This window comes from Orcinus orca, chromosome 15, assembly GCF_937001465.1.
Source record: "Orcinus orca chromosome 15, mOrcOrc1.1, whole genome shotgun sequence".
Classification (NCBI taxonomy): Eukaryota; Metazoa; Chordata; class Mammalia; order Artiodactyla; family Delphinidae; genus Orcinus; species Orcinus orca.
This window is the reverse complement of record NC_064573.1, coordinates 71,906,248-71,925,133: the sequence shown is the minus strand read 5'-3', so window position 1 is coordinate 71,925,133 and position 18,886 is coordinate 71,906,248. Positions and strand designations below refer to the sequence as shown.

General features: G+C 43.9%; 1 protein-coding gene across 4 annotated transcripts in view; it reads right to left on the bottom strand.

Annotated features, from left to right (window-relative positions):
* The window catches only part of ACACB (acetyl-CoA carboxylase beta), a 139,096-nt gene that overhangs the window by 16,751 nt on the left and 103,459 nt on the right, over window positions 1–18,886 (bottom strand). For all 4 annotated transcript variants that reach the window (XM_004281381.4, XM_033408736.2, XM_049698604.1 and 1 more), the window contains 8 exons: window positions 15,792–15,848; window positions 15,514–15,555; window positions 13,574–13,789; window positions 11,987–12,142; window positions 10,910–11,113; window positions 9,381–9,536; window positions 1,045–1,167; window positions 453–722 (listed from right to left, as the gene is read on the bottom strand). In XM_004281381.4, coding sequence (XP_004281429.1) covers window positions 453–722; window positions 1,045–1,167; window positions 9,381–9,536; window positions 10,910–11,113; window positions 11,987–12,142; window positions 13,574–13,789; window positions 15,514–15,555; window positions 15,792–15,848 — 1,224 coding nt within the window. The remainder of the gene's footprint in view (window positions 1–452; window positions 723–1,044; window positions 1,168–9,380; window positions 9,537–10,909; window positions 11,114–11,986; window positions 12,143–13,573; window positions 13,790–15,513; window positions 15,556–15,791; window positions 15,849–18,886) is intronic.

Sequence of the window (18,886 nt, the reverse complement as noted above, 5' to 3'; positions counted from 1 at the left end):
TTGCACAGAATGACTCTGTCCCCTGCATTTTCACATCACAAGATGTGTGCTTTTCTCTATTCACTTTGCCTTTTATGGTAGCTGGTGTCTCTAGGTCTCCTGGATGATTTTTAAGAACTTCCTGAGGCCAGGGATTATGCTGTCATTCACATTTGCATCCTCGGTGTGCACTGCGTTCCAAGAGATGCTCAGTATGTATTAACTCTGTGTTTACATAAAAAATAACTTTTTTTCATTATTGTCCCCCTAAGGATCCCATTTAGACCTTTTTTCCTAATCGTCACCCCCTCCCATGAAATTTTACTGCCTATTTATGTACTTTATGGATATCTATGCTGTCTACACAAAGAGCAAGAAGATTTTGTCCGCCCCCTTGGAGGTGCTGTCACCCGCACAGAAAATACAACATGAGCTTAGCGCAGTCACACTGCCACCCCAGCTTTATGACATACCTTGTGGGGGTCTTCCCGGTCCACCCAAGCCACCTGGAACATGTGTTTGATCTCCTCCGCAAGGCCGATACGGGCCCCACTGTTGGCAGCGAGGTAGATTTTGGGGATGCCCTCTGCCCGGGCCATCTCGGATGCCCGCAGGTACAGAAGGTCTTCTCCAAGGCCAAAGGATCCTATCCGGAAGGTGATGTCATTGCTGATGAGGATAACGTCGCGCCCTTCTGGGTACTCAAGGGTCTTAAACCTCATTTTGAAGGCCACCATGCCCACCTGGCGAAGACACGAATGCACAAGAAAACGGGCTTGTTTCTTCAGGAGGAACTTATTTATTTATTTTTGGCCACACTGCACAGCATGCAGGACCTAAGTACCCCGACCAGGGATTGAACCCATGTTCCCTGCAGTGGAAGTACAGGGTCTTAACCACTGGACGGCCAAGGAAGTCCCCCAGGAGGAAATTGTTTTAAAGGGTGATTCCGGCCAGGGGCTGGGCTCTGTGAGGTTTTTTTTTTTTTTTAATTTTATTGAAGTATAGTTGATTTACAATGTTGTGTTCATTTCTCCTGTACAGCAAAGCGACTCAGTTCTTTACCTCATTTCCTCCAGGAAGTCGGTTCATCTCCACCAGCTGGCCCTGCGGGTCCAGCACTAGTTCGGTGTATGTCAGGATGTCTTTGGGGTACTTGTCCGGGGAACCCCACATTTTAAAAAGAGCCTACAGAGAGGACAGGAAAGAGAAAAACCTGAAGTCATCAGTAAGGAAGTACATTTTCTACTCCTTTCTCTCTCTTTCAGTCACGAACTATTTAAAGCATACATGCAGAAAAATAAATACCCAAGCATCTATCTCATGGCTCTGTCAAATCAGAATTTTTCCACAGTAGCTTAAGATTTTTTTAAAGAAATAAGAAAAATGCCGTTGAAGTCCCTGGTGTACCCCTCCCCATCCCATTCCCATCCCTCCTCCCCGCTGCTCCCCTCAGGTAACTATTATCCTGAATTACTGTCCATCAGTCCTCTGTATGCTTTTACATTTTTATTTCATCATATGTGCAGGCATTTAAAACATAGCATTGGGCTTCCCTGGTGGCACAGTGGTTGGGAATCCGCCTGCCAAAGCAGGGGACACGGGTTCAAGCCCTGGTCCGGGAAGATCCCACATGCCGCGGAGCACCTAAGCCCGTGTGCCATAACTACTGAGCCTGTGCACTAGAGCCCTCGCACCACAGCTACTGAAGCCCGCGTGCCTAGAACCCAGGCTCCGCAACAAGAGAAGCCACCGCAGTGAGAAGCCCACGCACCACAACAAAAAGTAGTAACTTTTAAATTTTAACATAGTCACATTTATGGGGTTTTCCTATGCTTATGCTTTCAACTCACTCCGAGCAGTTTTAATCCTCTTGAAATTTATTGTTGTACACCAGATGAGGTAGAAATCGAAAAAGTTTTTTCCCAATTAGATAAGAAATTTCTTTGTACCTTTTAGTGAAATTTATTCCCTTGATTCAGAACCCTACCTCTGCATTCAATCAAGGTTCTGTCTGTGAGTGGGTCTGACTCTAGACTCTATTCTGTTCCATTGGTCTATTTGTTTAGCTCTGTTACAATAATATTACACACTGTAGTACGTACTACTGCTTGAAAGTAAATAATGACTTACAGGATGGCTAAGACAAGTTCTCCTGATTTTGTTCTTTTTCAGAAGTGTTTTTGCTATTCATGAACTTTTGCTTTCCCTATGAGTTTTTAAGTTGCACCAAAACTCCAGAATTATACTGAATGTATTAATTTGGGGGGAACTATTATCTTTACAATATTGAATCTTCCCATCATACATAAGCATGATATATCTCTCTATTTAGGCTTAAAGTATTTCCGTAAAGTTTCAAAATTTCCTCCATAAAGGTCTTGTATGTTTTTTGTTTGATTTATCCCTAAACTTGGAACTGATCTTAATATTGTAAATGGCATTTTTTCCAATTAGATTTTACAATTATTGCTGGTCTATGAGAGTACAATTAAGTTTTGTATATTGCTCTTGTATCTAGCGATCTTGCTGTATTATCTAATTGGTTCCATAAATTCTCTTGGATTTCTTGTATAGGCGTTTATATCATCTATGAAAAACGTAACTTTGCTTCCTTCTTTCTAGTCTTTATACCTTTTATTTCTTTTTCTCATATTTTTGCATTGGCCAAGAACTCTAGTAAAAAAAGTTGAATAGAAGGGGTGTTAATGGATATTTCTATCTGTACCTATCTTTGAAGCGAATACTTCTAACATTTCACCATTAGCTGCTATTAATTTTAGGTGGATGTCTTTTATCAAAATAAACAAATTCGAGGCTTCCCTGGTGGCACAGTGGTTAAGAATCCCCCTGCCAATGCTGGGGACATGGGTTTGAGCCCTGGTCCGGGAAGATCCCACATGCTGTGGAGCAACTAAGCCTATGCGTCATAACTACTGAGGGTGTGCTCTACAGCCCGCGAGCCACAACTACTGAGCCTGCGTGCCACAACTACTGAAGCCCATGTGCCTACAACCCATGCTCCGCAACAAGAGAAGCCACCGCAAGGAGAAGCCTGCACACCACAAAGAAGAGTAGCCCCTGCTTGCTGCAACTAGAGAAAGCCCGCGTGCAGCAACGAAGACCTGATGCAGCCAGAAATAAATTTTAAAAAAAATCCCCTTCTAGTCCTAGTTTATCAAAAGCTTTTATTATAAATAGATACTATCTTTTCAAATACATTTTTTGCACCTATTGAGAAATTTAAGTTCTTTCTTAATCTATTAACATGTTAAACTATAGACTTCCTAATACCATACAAGCTGTCACAAGATAAATACTACTTAGTGTAAATTTTTTTAGAAAAATCATTACTGGGTTTCATTTGCTAATATTTTAATTATGATTCATGTCTGTGTTCATAAATGAGACAATAAACTTCCTTTCTCCTAATGTTCTTACCTTGGATTAATATTAAAGTAATAATAACCTGATAAAATGAGTTAAGAAGCATTCCCTTTGTTTTTTCTATTCTCTAAACAGTTTGTATACAAAGGGAATTATCTGTCCCTTGAAGGTTTGATAACAATTGTAAAACTGTCTAGGACCAATTTTAGTAGATGGGTGTTTCCGACCTACGAATTCAATTTCATTAATGCCTTTCTTTCAAATTTATTTATTTATTTATTTATGGCTGCTTTGGGTCTTCGTTGCGCGTGGGCTTTCTCTAGTTGCAGCGAGCAGGGGCTACTCTTTGTTGCTGTGCATGGGCTTCTCATTGCTGTGGCTTCTCTCGTTGCGGAGCATGGGCTCTAGGCACGCGGGCTTCAGTAGTTGTGGCTTGAGGGCTCTAGAGCGCAGGCTCAGTAGTTGTGGCGCATGGGCTTAGTTGCTCCGCGGCATGTGCGATCTTCCCGGACCGGGACTCAAACCCGTGTCCCCTGCATTGGCAGGCGGATTCTTAACCACTGTGCCACCAGGGAAGTCCCTGGCTGGGCCCAATTTTAGTAGATGGATGTTTTTGAACTATTAATTCAATTTCATTAATGCTTATAATCTATTTACATTTTCTATTTCTTCTTGAGTCAGTTTTGATAAGATATATTTTTCTCAGAAATTTTCATCTGGGACAAAAGGATAGGGACGGGTCCTGCACCAGCGGGAGAGAGCTGTGAAGGAGGAAAACTGTCCACACACTAGGAAGCCCCTTCGCGGGTGGAGACTTCGGGAGGCGGAGTGGGGGAGCTTGGGATCCGCGGAAGAGAGCACAGCAACAGGGGTGCGGAGGGCAAAGCGGAGAGATTCCAGCGCAGAGGATCGGGCCGACCGGCACTCACCAGCCGAGAGGCTTGTCTGCTCGCCCGCCGGGGCGGGCGGGACTGGGAGCTGAGGCTCCGGCTTTTGTCGGAGCGCCGGGAGAGGACTGAGGTTGGCGGCGTGAACACAGCCTGCAGGGCGTTAGTGCACCGCGGCTAGCCGGGAGAGAGTCCGGGAAAAGTCTGGACCTGCCGAAGAGGCAAGAGACTTTTGCGTCCCTCTTTGTTTCCTGGTGCACGAGGAGAGGGGATTAAGAACGCTGCTTGAGAGAGCTCCAGGGACGGGCGCGAGCCGTGGCTAAAAGTGCGGAGCCCAGAGACAGACATGAGACGCTAAGGCCGCTGCTGCCGCCACCAGGAGGCCTGTGTGCGAACACAGGTCACTAGCCACACGCCCTTCCGGGGAGCCTGTGCAGCCCGCCACTGCCAGGGTCCCGGGATCCAGGGACAACTCCCCCGGGAGAACGCACGGCGCGCCTCAGGCTGCAACGTCACGCCGGCCTCTGCCGCTGCAGGCCCGCCCCACACTCCGTGACCCTCCCTACCCCGCGGCCTGAGTGAGCCAGAGCCTCCGAATCAGCGGCTCCTTTAACCCCGTCCTGTCTGAGCAAAGAACAGACGCCCTCTGGCGACCTACATGCACAGGCGGGGCCAAATCCAAAGCTGAGCCCCTGGGAACTGTGAGAACAAAGAAGAGAAAGGGAAATCTCTCCCAGCAGCCTCAGAAGCAGCGGATTAAAGCTCCACAATCAATTTGATATACCCTGCATCTGTGGAATACCTGAATAGACAACGAATCATCCCAAATTAAGGAGCCCTGTGGATGAAAGGCTCTTGGTGCTGCAGCCAGGAGTCAGTGCTGTGCCTCTGAGGTGGGAGAGCCAACTTTAGCACACTGGTCCACAAGAGGCCTCCCAGCTGCACATAATATCAAACAGCAAAAATCTCCGAGAGATCTCCATCTCAACGCCAGCACCCAGCTTCACTCAACGACCAGCAAGCTACAGTGCTGGACATCCTATGCCAAACAACTAGCAAGACAGGAACACAACCCCACCCATTAGCAGAGAGGCTGCCCCAAATCATAATAAGTCTACAGACACCCCAAAACACACAACCAGACGTGGACCTGCCCACCAGAAAGACAAGATCCAGCCTCATCCACCAGAACACAGGCACTAGTACCCTCCACCAGGAAGCCTACACAACCCACTGAACCAACCTTAGCCACTGGGGACAGACACAAAAAACAACAGGAACTACGAACCTTCAGCCTGCAGAAAAGGAGACCCCAAACACAGTAAGATAAGCAAAATGAAAAGACAGAAAAACACACAGCAGATGAAGGAGCAAGATAAAAACCCACCAGACCTAACAAATGAAGAGGAAATAGGCAGTCTACCTGAGAAAGAATTCAGAATAATGATAGTAAGGTTGATCCAAAATCTTGGAGATAGAATGGACAATAGAATGGACAAAATGCAAGAATCAGTTAACAAGGACCTAGAAGAACTAAAGATGAAACAAGCAATGATGAACAACACAATAAATGAAATTAAAAGTACTCTAGATGGGATCAATAGCAGAATAACTGAGGCAGAAGAACGGATAAGTGACCTGGAAGATAAAATAGTGGAAATAACTACTGCAGAGCAAAATAAAGAAAAAAGAATGAAAAGAATTGAGGACAGTCTCAGAGACCTCTGGGACAACATTAAACGCACCAACATTCGAATTATAGGGGTTCCAGAAGAAGAAGAGAAAAAGAAAGGGACTGAGAAAATATTTGAAGAGATTATAGTTGAAAACTTCCCTAATATGGGAAAGGAAATAGTTAATCAAGTCCAGGAAGCACAGAGAGTCCCATACAGAATAAATCCAAGGAGAAATACGCCAAGACACATATTAATCAAACTGTCAAAAATTAAATACAAAGAAAACATATTAAAAGCAGCAAGGGAAAAACAACAAATAACACACAAGGGAATCCCCATAAGGTTAACAGCTGATCTTTCAGCAGAAACTCTGCAAGCCAGAAGGGAGTGGCAGGACATATTGAAAGTGTTGAAGGAGAAAAACCTGCAACCAAGATTACTCTACCCAGCAAGGATCTCATTCAGATTTGATGGAGAAATTAAAACCTTTACAGACAAGCAAAAGCTGAGAGAGTTCAGCACCACCAAACCAGCTCTACAACAACTGCTAAAGGAACTTCTCTAGGCAAGAAACACAAAAGAAGGAAAAGACCTACAATAACGAACCCAAAACAATTAAGAAAATGGGAATAGGAACACACATATCGATAATTACCTTAAATGTAAATGGACTAAATGCTCCCACCAAAAGACACAGATTGGCTGAATGGATACAAAAACAAGACCCATATATTTGCTGTCTACAAGAGACCCATTTCAGACCTAGAGACACATACAGACTGAAAGTAAGGGGATGGAAAAAGGTATTTCATGCAAATGGAAACCAAAAGAAAGCTGGAGTAGCAATTCTCATATCAGACAAAATAGACTTTAAAATAAAGACTATTAGAAGAGACAAAGAAGGACACTACATAATGATCAAGGGATCGATCCAAGAGGAAGATATAACAATTGTAAATATTTATGCACCCAACATAGGTGCACCTCAATACATAAGGCAAATACTGACAACCATAAAAGGGGAAATCGACAGTAACACATTCATAGTAGGGGACTTTAACACCCCACTTTCACCAATGGACAGATCATCCAAAATGAAAATAAATAAGGAAACACAAGCTTTAAATGATACATTAAACGAGATGGAGTTAATTGATATTTATAGGACATTCCATCCAAAAACAACAGAATACACATTTTTCTCAAGTGCTCATGGAACATTCTCCAGGATAGATCATATCTTGGGTCACAAATCAAGCCTTGGTAAATTTAAGGAAATTGAAATTGTATCAAGTATCTTTTCCGACCACAACGCTATGAGACTTGATATCAATTACAGGAGAAGATCTGTAAAAAATACAAACACATGGAGGCTAAACAATACACTACTTAATAACGAAGTGATCACTGAAGAAATCAAAGAGGAAATCAAAAAATACCTAGAAACAAATGACAATGGAGACACGACGACTCAAAATCTATGGGATGCAGCAAAAGCAGTTCTAAGAGGGAAGTTTATAGCAATACAATCTTACCTTAAGAAACAGGAAACATCTCGAATAAACAACCTAACCTTGCACCTAAAGCAATTAGAGAAAGAAGAACAAAAAAACCCCAAAGTTAGCAGGAGGAAAGAAATCATAAAAATCAGATCAGAAATAAATGAAAAAGAAATGAAGGAAATGATAGCAAAGATCAATAAAACTAAAAGCTGGTTCTTTGAAAGGATAAACAAAATTGATAAACCATTAGCCAGACTCATCAAGAAAAAAAGGGAGAAGACTCAAATCAATAGAATTAGAAATGAAAAAGGAGAAGTAACAACTGACACTGCAGAAATACAAAAGATCATGAGAGATTACTACAAGCAACTCTATGCCAATAAAATGGACAACCTGGAAGAAATGGACAAATTCTTAGAAAGGCACAACCTGCCAAGACTGAATCAGGAAGAAATAGAAAATATGAACAGACCAATTACAAGCTATAACAACCCTCAAGGAAGACTCCACAGCCTGGCTCTGAATTAACAGTTACTCTGGGGGAGGGAGACGCAAGAGGGAGAGGATATATGGGGGTGTATGTATACATATGGCTGATTCACTTTGTTGTGCAGCGGAAGCTGACACACCATTGTAAAGCAGTTATGCTCCAATAAAGATGTTTAAAAAAAAAAAAAAAAAAAAGAAATTTTCATCTGTTTTCAAATTTATGGGTTGTCCACCATACTCTGTTTCTTTATCTAAAAGAAAGTGGATGGATTTATTCCTGATTTGTCTGTTTCTTATTCTTATGGCCTGTGACTTCTGAGGCAAAAGGATACAGACAATGACATTCTTAATTATAAAAGTTTCCATTCTACTGAATACTTTATATATATTTCTTACCACAACCTGGGGAAGTAGGTAATATTATTAGCCTCATTTGACAGAGGAGGAAAGTGAGGCCCAGAGAGGTGAAGGAACTTGCCCAGGGACACACAGGAAGCAAAGGACAGATTTGGAACTCAGGCCCAGGCCTTACGGACCCTAAACGGCAGCTTTTCCTACTATCCTGGATCTCCTATGCCTAAAGTACACTGATGCTTTCCTGCGGACAGTAGAAGTCCACAACCTCAGTTTCATGAACGTCATTCACAAGGCAACGGAGAAGATGTACACAGGCACCCATATCACCAATGCCAGTGTGCTCAGTCTCCTTGAAAGGCCCTTCTACGTAAAAAAAAAAAAAAAATAAAGGCATAGAAAGCATACTTGAAGGAAATACACTAAAATGGTATTGCAGTCCTCAATGGTAGACAAGTGATTACCTATGAGTGAAATTTTATTTGCTTATTCCTATTTTTCTGTATCCAGTGTATATTTAATAATCATAAAAACATAAAACATTATTTTTTTAAGTAGACCAAAAAGTCCTCAAAGGCAGTGACCCCATCCTCTTCCTCATGGTCTATCTACCCTTAGAACGGTTCCTGGCATGTAGCCAGCACTTAATATAAGCATTAAAAAGACCAGAAGGAAGTGGTAAACAATTTGTCTTTAGTACGTGGAACAAGGAGTCACTTTTTCCTTCTTTCCATTCTCCTTTACCTTCCAAAGTTTCTATATTATATTCCTTTTTATCACTGGGATGAAGTTAGGTTTTTTTTTAGAAAAATATATTATGAAGTCATTCTCAATATTAGCTTCTTTTCCTTCACGAATACTGTGTTCTTTAGAGTGGGGTCTTCAGAAGAGTAACTAAGGGGAATTCCCTGGTGCCCCGGTGGTTGAGACTTGGTGCTTTCACTGCCGTGGGCCCAGGTTCAATCTCTGGTCAGGGAACTAAGATCCCACAAGCCGCACAGTGCGGCCAAAAAAAAAAAAAGAGTAACTAAGGATGGGGGGTGTGGATGCCAGTGAAGTCCCTAAGGGGACCCTGGGCAGTGCTGAGTCTCAGCCTCAGGACTTGCCTGCCTGAACATTTCCGGGAAGTCATACACATAGGTGGTACCCAGGGACTGGGCCTGGAATCGCTTAGCCTGGAGCAGATCCTTGGTGACGTACGGAGTATTGATCAGCATCCCGTGCTGGGGCCCTTGTTTGTTGCCGAAGGAGTGAAACATGATCTGGACCAGAAAGAAAGAAAAACAGAGAGTGAGGAGGGCAAGTCTCAGAGAACCACACTCCTGCCCAATTTATTTCTTCCCAGTCCTCAGTGAAAATGCAATGAGGGAATACTACTCAGCCGGAACAAAGAATGAAATAATGCCATTTGCAGCAACATGGATGGACCTAGAGATTATCATGCTAAGTGAAATAAGCCATACAGAGGAAGACAAATATCACATGATACCACTTATATGTGGAATCTAACATATGACACAAAGGAACTCTTATGAAACAGAAACAGACCCACAGACATAGAGAATAGACTGGTGGTTGTGAAGGGGGAGGGTGTGTGGGAGAGGGACGGACTGGGAGTTTGGGGTTAGTAGGTGCAAGCTGTTATATATAGAATGGATAAACAACAAGGTCCTAGTGTACAGCACAGGGAACTATATTCAGTATTCTGTGATAAACCATAATGAAATAGAATATTAAAAAAATAATGTGTGTATATATATGTATAACTGAATCACTCTGCTGTATAGCAGAAATTAACACAACATTGTAAATCAACTATATTTCAATAAAAAATATAATGAGGGGAAGCATAGCACGTATCACATAACAAAGTGAGTGCCCGGGAGAGTAATCTCTTCTCTGCCACTGTGGGAAACAGATGTGGAGACACAGCTCCAAAACTGTAATTATCATACTAGTAACACACACACACACACACACACACACACCCCCCAAACAAACCAGGGTGCATGTAAAAATTGGTGAAACCCAAATACGGTCTGCATTTGAGTTAATAGACTTGTCAAGACAGGAAGTGGACCAGTGTCAACTTCCTGTCTTGACAATGTCTCTGGTTAAAAAAGATGCTATCATTGGGGAAAGCTGGGTGAAGGGTACATGAGTATTCTCTGTCCTAAATTTTCTCCTCTGTGCTATTTTTGCAACTTTTTGAGAGTCTTTAAATGTTTCAAAATAAAACGATTATATACATATACATGTAATCTACTACATGTATATATAGTAGACAATAGGAAACTTGATTCATTTTACAAAAGTCTATTCCAAAACACGTTTGGGGAAAATACCATTTCCATTTCCCTAACTGAACTAACTTGGGAACTGTATTATAATCAGCCGTAATACTCCACATCTTATCCCAAACATGGTTCTAGACTGGGTTAAACTTTGGATTCAATCTCCTTCCCAAAGGACTGAACAACTGGGATTCAGAAGCTAACACGTTTATCATAAAACTCAGAGGAGCAGCCCCAGTCTGACACAGCAAAGCTTCCAAGTGCCATTTTAATCTACGTCTTGCTCTCTGGGCAGCCTGCCTCCACTTTGACTCGACCTCTGTGAGCCAGCCCGGCCTTACGTTTCCAGATCTGGGGTCGGTCACTTCTTTGTAGAGGCTGATGTCCAGGTAGTAGCCTGACTCGTTGGTGATGAACAGGCGGATGGGAACGGCGCGGTCGGTGGTGGTCTGGCGGATGTTGATCTTGACCTCAGCCTGGAGCACGCGGAGTTTCCACAACCGGCTGCCGTAGCGCATCACCATGGACCGCACTGACTCCTCAATCTGCAGCATACCACAGCAATTCAATTTCAGGACCCATTCCGCGCACACTCGTAATAGTTCTAGCTCTGATTATAACAGAAAGATGAGATATACTGAATGCAAAATGCACTGCATGTATATAGCAGAGCAATACGTAGCATGTATCCATTAACTCTAAGCTGATAATAATCAAAGGTATCATGCTAAGCATTTAAGCTCATTATCTCACTCTGTCCCCATAATTACTCAGAGAGGCTGGTATTTTTGTCCCCCACTGACAGATGTGGAAACTGAGGCTGGTAAGAGCTAGTGCCCCTATGTTACCCTGCCTTTCTCTCCATCATGCATCCCAAGCCTATGCATTTTCTTCTTCAAGGAACTATGTGAACTGGTGGAGCTGGGGAATCAGCATGGGCCTCTGCACCCCACACATGCCAAGCTGATGGACTAGAACTTCTTTCATCCAGAATCACCACCACAGACTCTGCCTGCTCGTGAAGAACCAGCCAATGGAGAATGGCTGAGCCACGGACCTCAGGTTCTCACCCCCCTTCCCCCACCCACATGCAGCCCCCAACAGAGCCTGGAACTAGGGAGAGGACAAAATTTTGTTTTGTAAAGGACATTTTGGGCATCTGTGTCTTCCGAAACGTGAAGCGTGCCCACGGAGGGGGAACATCCTTAGGGACAGTCCTAAGGGTGGTGGCTGAAAAACGGCTCTACAATTAATCGATGGAAGGTTTGTTCTCCACCTGCAGCAAGTGAGGCTCAGACATGCACATACGCATCCTGGAGCTCAGGTCTCGAGCACCAGGAGACGATACCCTGAAGCAGGAAGGTCCCAGTGAAGGTGAACCTGGAGCCTGGTGAGAGCCCCACCCCCAGAGGTGAGACCTTAGAGGGGTCCATGATGACGGTGGGCACGAAGTTGAGGAAGATGTGGTTGCAGTCGGTGCGCACGCTGGTGTTGTTGAACGCCACCTCCAGCTCGTCCATGGCCTCCAGAAGCAGCCGCTCGCCTTCGTTCTGCAGGTACTCGAAGGAGGCTTCCTGTCAAAGGGGGAGAGGGGCAGCCGCTAGGCCAGGGGCGCAGGGCCCAGAGAGTCAAAGGGAAAGGAGAACATCCCCCTCCTCCAAAAGGCGTGCCAGGTCAGACAGCAGAGCCCTGCCTCCAGAGGTAACGGGATGTCCAAGGCTGTCTCGTGTATTCAGCACCTCTGTTATTTTCTGTATTCTGATGCTTTGACAGCTGGGCCTTGCTGACCCTGGAGGGACTGCCCCTCCCAGGTTAGCCAATTCCTAGAGTTTATAAACAACTCACCCATGAGCATGCGTTTCAGGCAAACCAACCAATCCAGACCCCACACCCCAACGACCTCCTTGTCAGGCTCTCACCCTCCAGGCCACTATCCACTGGCCCTAATCACCCCAGGGCCAGGTATCAGACAACTAGAGACAGTCCCTATGCTCACAGCCTGCTGAAATTACTCAAGCTAGCCAGCCCCAAGCCTGCTCACCCTGCCTCACCCATTCCTTCCTGCGGAATCCACAATAAAGGCTCCTGTCCATGTATCCCCCCTCCCTCTGCCTCCTGAGCAGCCCTGGTGCTTCCCCATGTGGCCCCCACGGCTCAGCACGCCCCCTCCTCTTGGAATCTGTGATAACAAATAAACCATCTTTTCGATCATAACTGTCTCCTGATCTGTCGGCCTTACCGTACCTGGATAATCATAAAAGCTATTAAAATATCTAGGTGACAGAGGCAGCAAAATACTGATTAGCTTAACATCCACCACTAGGGGATGTGTTAAAAAACATTACACACACAAGATATACATCCATGCAAGGGAATTGCATGAAGGAAATCATCTTCATTAACATGGAAAGAGGTCTACAGTGAAAAAAAAAAAAAAGCCTTTAAATGATTTGTCCAGCCTGAGCTCCTATCTGTAACATTACACCTACAACCCAATCCCAATACATATATGGAATTAGGCCTAGAAAGGGTCACCAACAGGGCTGACCCCTGAATGGCAGGATTCTGGTCCTTTTCCTTAATTTTTAAAAATATTTTCAGTATTTTTTGCAATCTTCACAATATAATCATGAATTACTTTTCTAAATGCAAGAAACAATGGGACCTGATCACTCACGCAATGAGCAAGTACAAAAAAATCCCCTTAACAAATCAGGATATTTCTTTTCTATCCTCCCAATTCTCTCCTCATGCAGAGAGATCTCTGTGACAGAAGGAAGAATCCACATGACTTCCCATGAAAACAGACCACTTCATTTTCCACCTCCCACTCCGTCCCCAGACTGGAGTGTCAGTCACAAGGGCAGGGCTGTGTGTGCCCTGTGCACCCTGAGATCCCCAGAGTGCAGCCTAGGGCCTGACCCAGAGCAGGAACTCAGTGAAGGCAAGGGCAGCACGTGAGTGACAAGTTCAGGGGGAGAAAGAAACACCCTGTGACATCCTACCTTGGTGATCAGGTCCGAATGCCTGATGATGACGCGGATGAAGAACCTGTGGTCCGTGACCTCTGCGCCCTCTTTCACTCTGGCAGCGCCCAGGTACAAATGCATCTTGTGGTTGGCGCAGGGCATGGCAGTTATGTCAAAGTTACGCAACCGGCTGAGCTCCAGCTGGAAGGCCAGGGCCGGCTCCAAGTGACGGTAAATGCGATCTTCTGCAAACTGTGGGCCGACCAGAGAGAGAAAACAGATGGACACACAGACACAGGTGGCGTTGGACACTGGGGCTGCGTGCCTGCTTGATCCACGCCCTGTCCTGCAGATCCCTGGTGTTTGCGGGTTTAGAACTCAGGAATGAAGCATTCATGATGTCCTCTAATTGGGAGCTCAAGAGATTTGGGATTTTGCGATGGTGCAGAGGAGAGCCACGAGCATGGAACCCTGTGCTGGCATAAGCCTCTTGGCCCCAGGGGAGCCAGCTAGTCCCCAGCACCTGCTGGCACCACCGGGCTGTTCTCTATCTGCCACCACACAGAGTATTTCTCAAGAAGTCACTAAGCCTTAGCTTCCTTGTGGAAATCGGTCCTCAGAAGGAGGCGACTGACTGTGCTGGAGACTGAAGAGAAAATGAAGAAGCTGAAGAAAGGATGCGTCTTAACTAGGAAAGTAAGGCTTTGGATAAATTAAAACACTGTTCAGTGGAGACTGGATTTGTGCTGGGAACAAGCCCACCTGTTCTAGAATAAGGATGAGCAAACTTTTTCTTAAAAGGCCAGAGGACTGATGGAGTATACGGTCAGTCACAACCACAGTCCACCTTCCGAATCCGCGGGTTCTGCATCCGCGGACACAACCAACTGCGGAGATTCCGTCTATGGTTGGGTGAATCCACGAATGTGGAATCCGTGAACACGGAGGGCCAACTGTACTCGATTCAGCTGCTGCAGCAAGAAAGCTACAGGAGACAGTAAGTGATTAATGGGTGTGGCCTCCGTCCCAATCAAACTGTGGTTATAAAAACAGGGGGCTGGCCTGCAAGCCATAGTTTGCCAACCACTGTTCTGGAAGAACATAAGAAAAAGAGGTTGGCCAAATGTCCATTGACAGATGAATGGATAAAGAAGGTGTGGCACATATATACAATAGAATATTACTCAGCCATAAAAAGGAACAAAATTGAGTTATCTATAGTGAGGTGGATGGACCTAGAGTCTGTCATACAGACTGAAGTAAGTCAGAAAGAGAAAAACAAATACCATATGCTAACGCATATATATGGAATCTAAAAAAACGGTACTGATGAACATAGTGGCAGGGCAGGAATAAAGACGCAGACGTAGAGAACGGACGTGAGGACACGGGGAGGGGGAAGGGTAAGCTGGGATGAAGTGAGAGAGTGGCATTGACATATATACACTACCAAATGTAAAATACATAGTTAGTGGGAAGCAGCCGCATAGCACAGGGAGATCAGCTTGGTGCTCTGTGACCACCTAGAGCAGTGGGATAGGGAGGGTGGGAGGCAGGCTCAAGAGGGAGGGCATATGGGGATATATGTATACGTATGGCTGATTCATTTTGTTGTACAGTAGAAACTAACATAACATTGTAAACAATTATACTCCAATCAAGATATTAAAAAAAAAAAAAGAAAAGAAAAAGAGGTTGGGAGAACCGTCTTACAGAGTTACACCAGCAAGTACAAAAAGTATCCAGGTGAGACAGAAACCTGTAGTGAAGGCTGAAAGGGAGGGAAACGTGGGGTCTGAGCTCCACAGAGCAACACGGGGCTCTCACTGGAAATACCAGCCCAGAGGAAGGCTGGAATCTACACAAAAGTTGCATGTTCTAGAATATGGGGACACCACAAGGACTAAGAACCATATTCTTGCTGAATATCAAATCTCCCAGGGAAGCCAGAACCAGTTCATTGCTCTTCACCATACCTCGTCTCTTGCTCTGAATGTGAAAAACTTGGGAAATTCTTTCTGCAAAAAGAAATCCATATGAAAGACAAATCAAGCAAGACTCATTTAAATATTTATAGACCTGTTCTGTGATTTTTAACCCTAACCCAGTCCAATTCTAGAATGAATCGTTTGGAAAGCCATCTCTTCTCTAGGGACTGATTTTTTCCACCCCAATCTACAGAGTAAACATCAAACAGATGGCACCCAGTCTTGAAGAATGCGAAAAACTCAGATGCGCTGAGAATCGGACTGACCTCTTGGGCAATCAGGAACGTAATTCTCCGGAGTCCATACTCCACAAGGATGTTTTTCTGCATTAAAAACCAAAAACACAGTGGGATCATATTTGGCCACAAAAAGGAATGATATCTGTCACCACCCGGATCAACCTTGAAAGCATGCCGAGTGAAAGAGGCCCGTCCCCAAAGACCTCATAGTGTATGAAATTCCATTTATCCCATTGATAGGAAACACCCAGAACATGCCAATCCATAGAGACAGAAAGTAGATTAGTGGTTGCCTAGGGCAGGGGAAAGGGTTTTGGGTGGAGGGAACGTGGGGTGACTGCTAATGGGTATCTTGGTGGGAGTGGTGAAAATGTCCTAAAACATAATGATGGCTACACAACTCTATGAATACATAGTAGTCCCTTATTATCCATGAGCTATACGTTCCAAAATCCCCAGTGGATGCCTGGAACCACGGACAGTACCAAACCCTATACATACGATGTTTTTTCCTATATATACATACTTATGATAAAGTTTAATTTATAGATTAGGCACAGTAAGAGATTAACAATAATTATAACAAAATAGAACAATTATAGCCATATACTGTAATAAAAGTTATGTGAATGTGGGTTCTCAAGATATTTTCCTGTACAAATTTAATGCCTTTTCCGTCTTAACTAGGCACTTACCACTCACTGTGGCCGTAATGTTTGCAATTTAGGGTGTGACAGCAAAACTAGCACGCATTTCTTTTCTCCTCCTTCACAATTTCATGGATAGAAGACTTGGTTTTACCATAGATCTTAGCAACTCGGCATACATTTTTTTTCCTTCCTTATTAAGTCAAGAATTTTCACCTTTTCATTTAAAGGAAGCACTTGACAGCTTCTCTTCGGCATGTCCGAGTTGCCAGCATCACTTGTGCTTTGGGGGCATAATTAAGTAAGATAAGGGTGACTTAACATGAGTACTGCAATACCATGACCGTTGATGGGATAACCGAGCTGACTACTAAGTGACTAACGGGCGGCTACGCTTGGACAGAGGGATGATTCACATCCGGGCAGGACGGAGCAGGATGGCACACAACTTAACACTTACAAATTGCTTCAACTTAAAAATTTCTGGAATTTTCCATTTAAGACTGCGGTGGACTGTGAGAAACTGAGACTGCAGAAAACAAAACTGCAGAAAAGGGGACTACTGTACTGATAAGAACTGAATTGTACACTTTAAATGGGGGAATGGTGTGCTAAGTGAATTATATTCAGTAAAGCTATTAATATATACATACATATTACATACACACACACATATATATATATATATATATATATCTTAACATTTCATGAACTCTTTAATGAAATTGGTGGGATGGGGCACTGCTGTATTTAAAAAAAAAAGACGACAAGCTGAATAAAAAAGCCTGACACAAAAAAGTACAAACCATATGCTTTAGTTTATACAAAACTCTAAAATAGACAAAACTAATCTCTACTATTAGAAGTCAGGCTACTGGCTGGTTATCTCTGGCGGGGGAGACGTAGTGATGGGAAGAGGCTCAAGAAGGGGCCAGAGCAGTCATTTCTTGATCTGAATGTTGGTCACACTTGGGAATTCCCTGTGCAAATTCACCAGGCTGTACATTAATGATTTGTGCACTGCTGTGTATATTCAACTTCAGTCAAAAATTACCCAAGGAAAGTACTAAACTGTTTTTAGTTGCTCCCTAAACGAAATAAATACTATTCTGTATAGTTCTCTGGGGAAAGGAAAAACACCCAGAAGACCAGAAAACAAGGATATTTTTAAATTTCTCCATGTGATAAGGAAAATTACTAGGAGAAATGAAGAGTCTTAGCCCATTTCAGAAAGAGGTAAGGCACTTAACAGAATGCAGGTTGCAAAGAAAACAGGATAAATTGGAAAATGAAGAGGATTCTACTGGGAGCCTGATTACTGTTCTCAATTAAAGGTGGGCGTGAATGTACAGGTGTGCGTGAATGTACAGGTGTGTGTATGTGTCTGCGAATGTGAACGTATGTATCTTCTTAGTGCAAAAGTTTTTAAATAATATAGAAATATGTAACATTAAAATGTCTCCCACTCTCCTGGTAGGTGTATATTCTGCTAACTTTCCTCTCTTTGGTATGCTGTATATGAACACTTATTTGTACAGAGACACATACGTTTAATCTTTTCTAGTTCATGCATATCCTCCTGGGTCGATATGTAGAGAACTGTCTCCTTCCCACACACAGCCACGTTGCCCCCCATAGCACGGCTGTTCACAGGTGATTCTGACACCCCTCCACTGCCCCCTCGGGGGAAGAACCACCAAGTATCCTGAGCATCCTCTGATTTGGTTAGGGGGCAGGCAAACTGCCAACAGCTCAAACGTTGCCTTATCTAAGCCATGGGATGCCAAGCTCAAAGTCCAGTAAGGACATCAGCTATGTTAAGAAACAGGCTAGAGGGAAATATACCACAGTCACTGCCCTGGATGGTGGGGCAAGCTTTCCAGATCCGTCTGCCCCTTCAACATTTTCTACAATGTACGTCATTACACTGTTGATTAATCAATCACATAAGGCTAAGTACATCACTGACAATAATGTCCCTAAGCTTTCATGGCATCATCCGTGCATTATTCACCCAACACCTCCTGCCTAGGAAGCACCAGGCCAGGTCCTCTGAGGGACACCAAGTCAGAGGAGGTAAGAGGTGTCCCTCCCACCAGAATAACATGGGGGATACAACACATGTAAAGATGAACACACTAAAAAGCGACAGCCGAAAATTTCCAAGTGTTCTTAAAGTTGAGACCAAGTCAGGAGGGTAAAGAACTAACAGCTATACAGTGTGCCTGGCAGATGTGATTAATTTATGAGCTTAAGTATCCCACTTTACAGATGGGAAAACTTAAGGATCAGAGAGATAAAGTAACCTGCTGGAGGTCACACAGCACCTGCCCCATAGTTCTACTACCTACACTTGCCAAGCTGCTCCACATCTGTCTGCAGCTGGGGCCATTAAGCATATGTAACAGCTGTCCCTACTGCTGGGTAAGAGTCCATGCCGGCAATGGACACCACATGTTTATAAAACCAACCCAC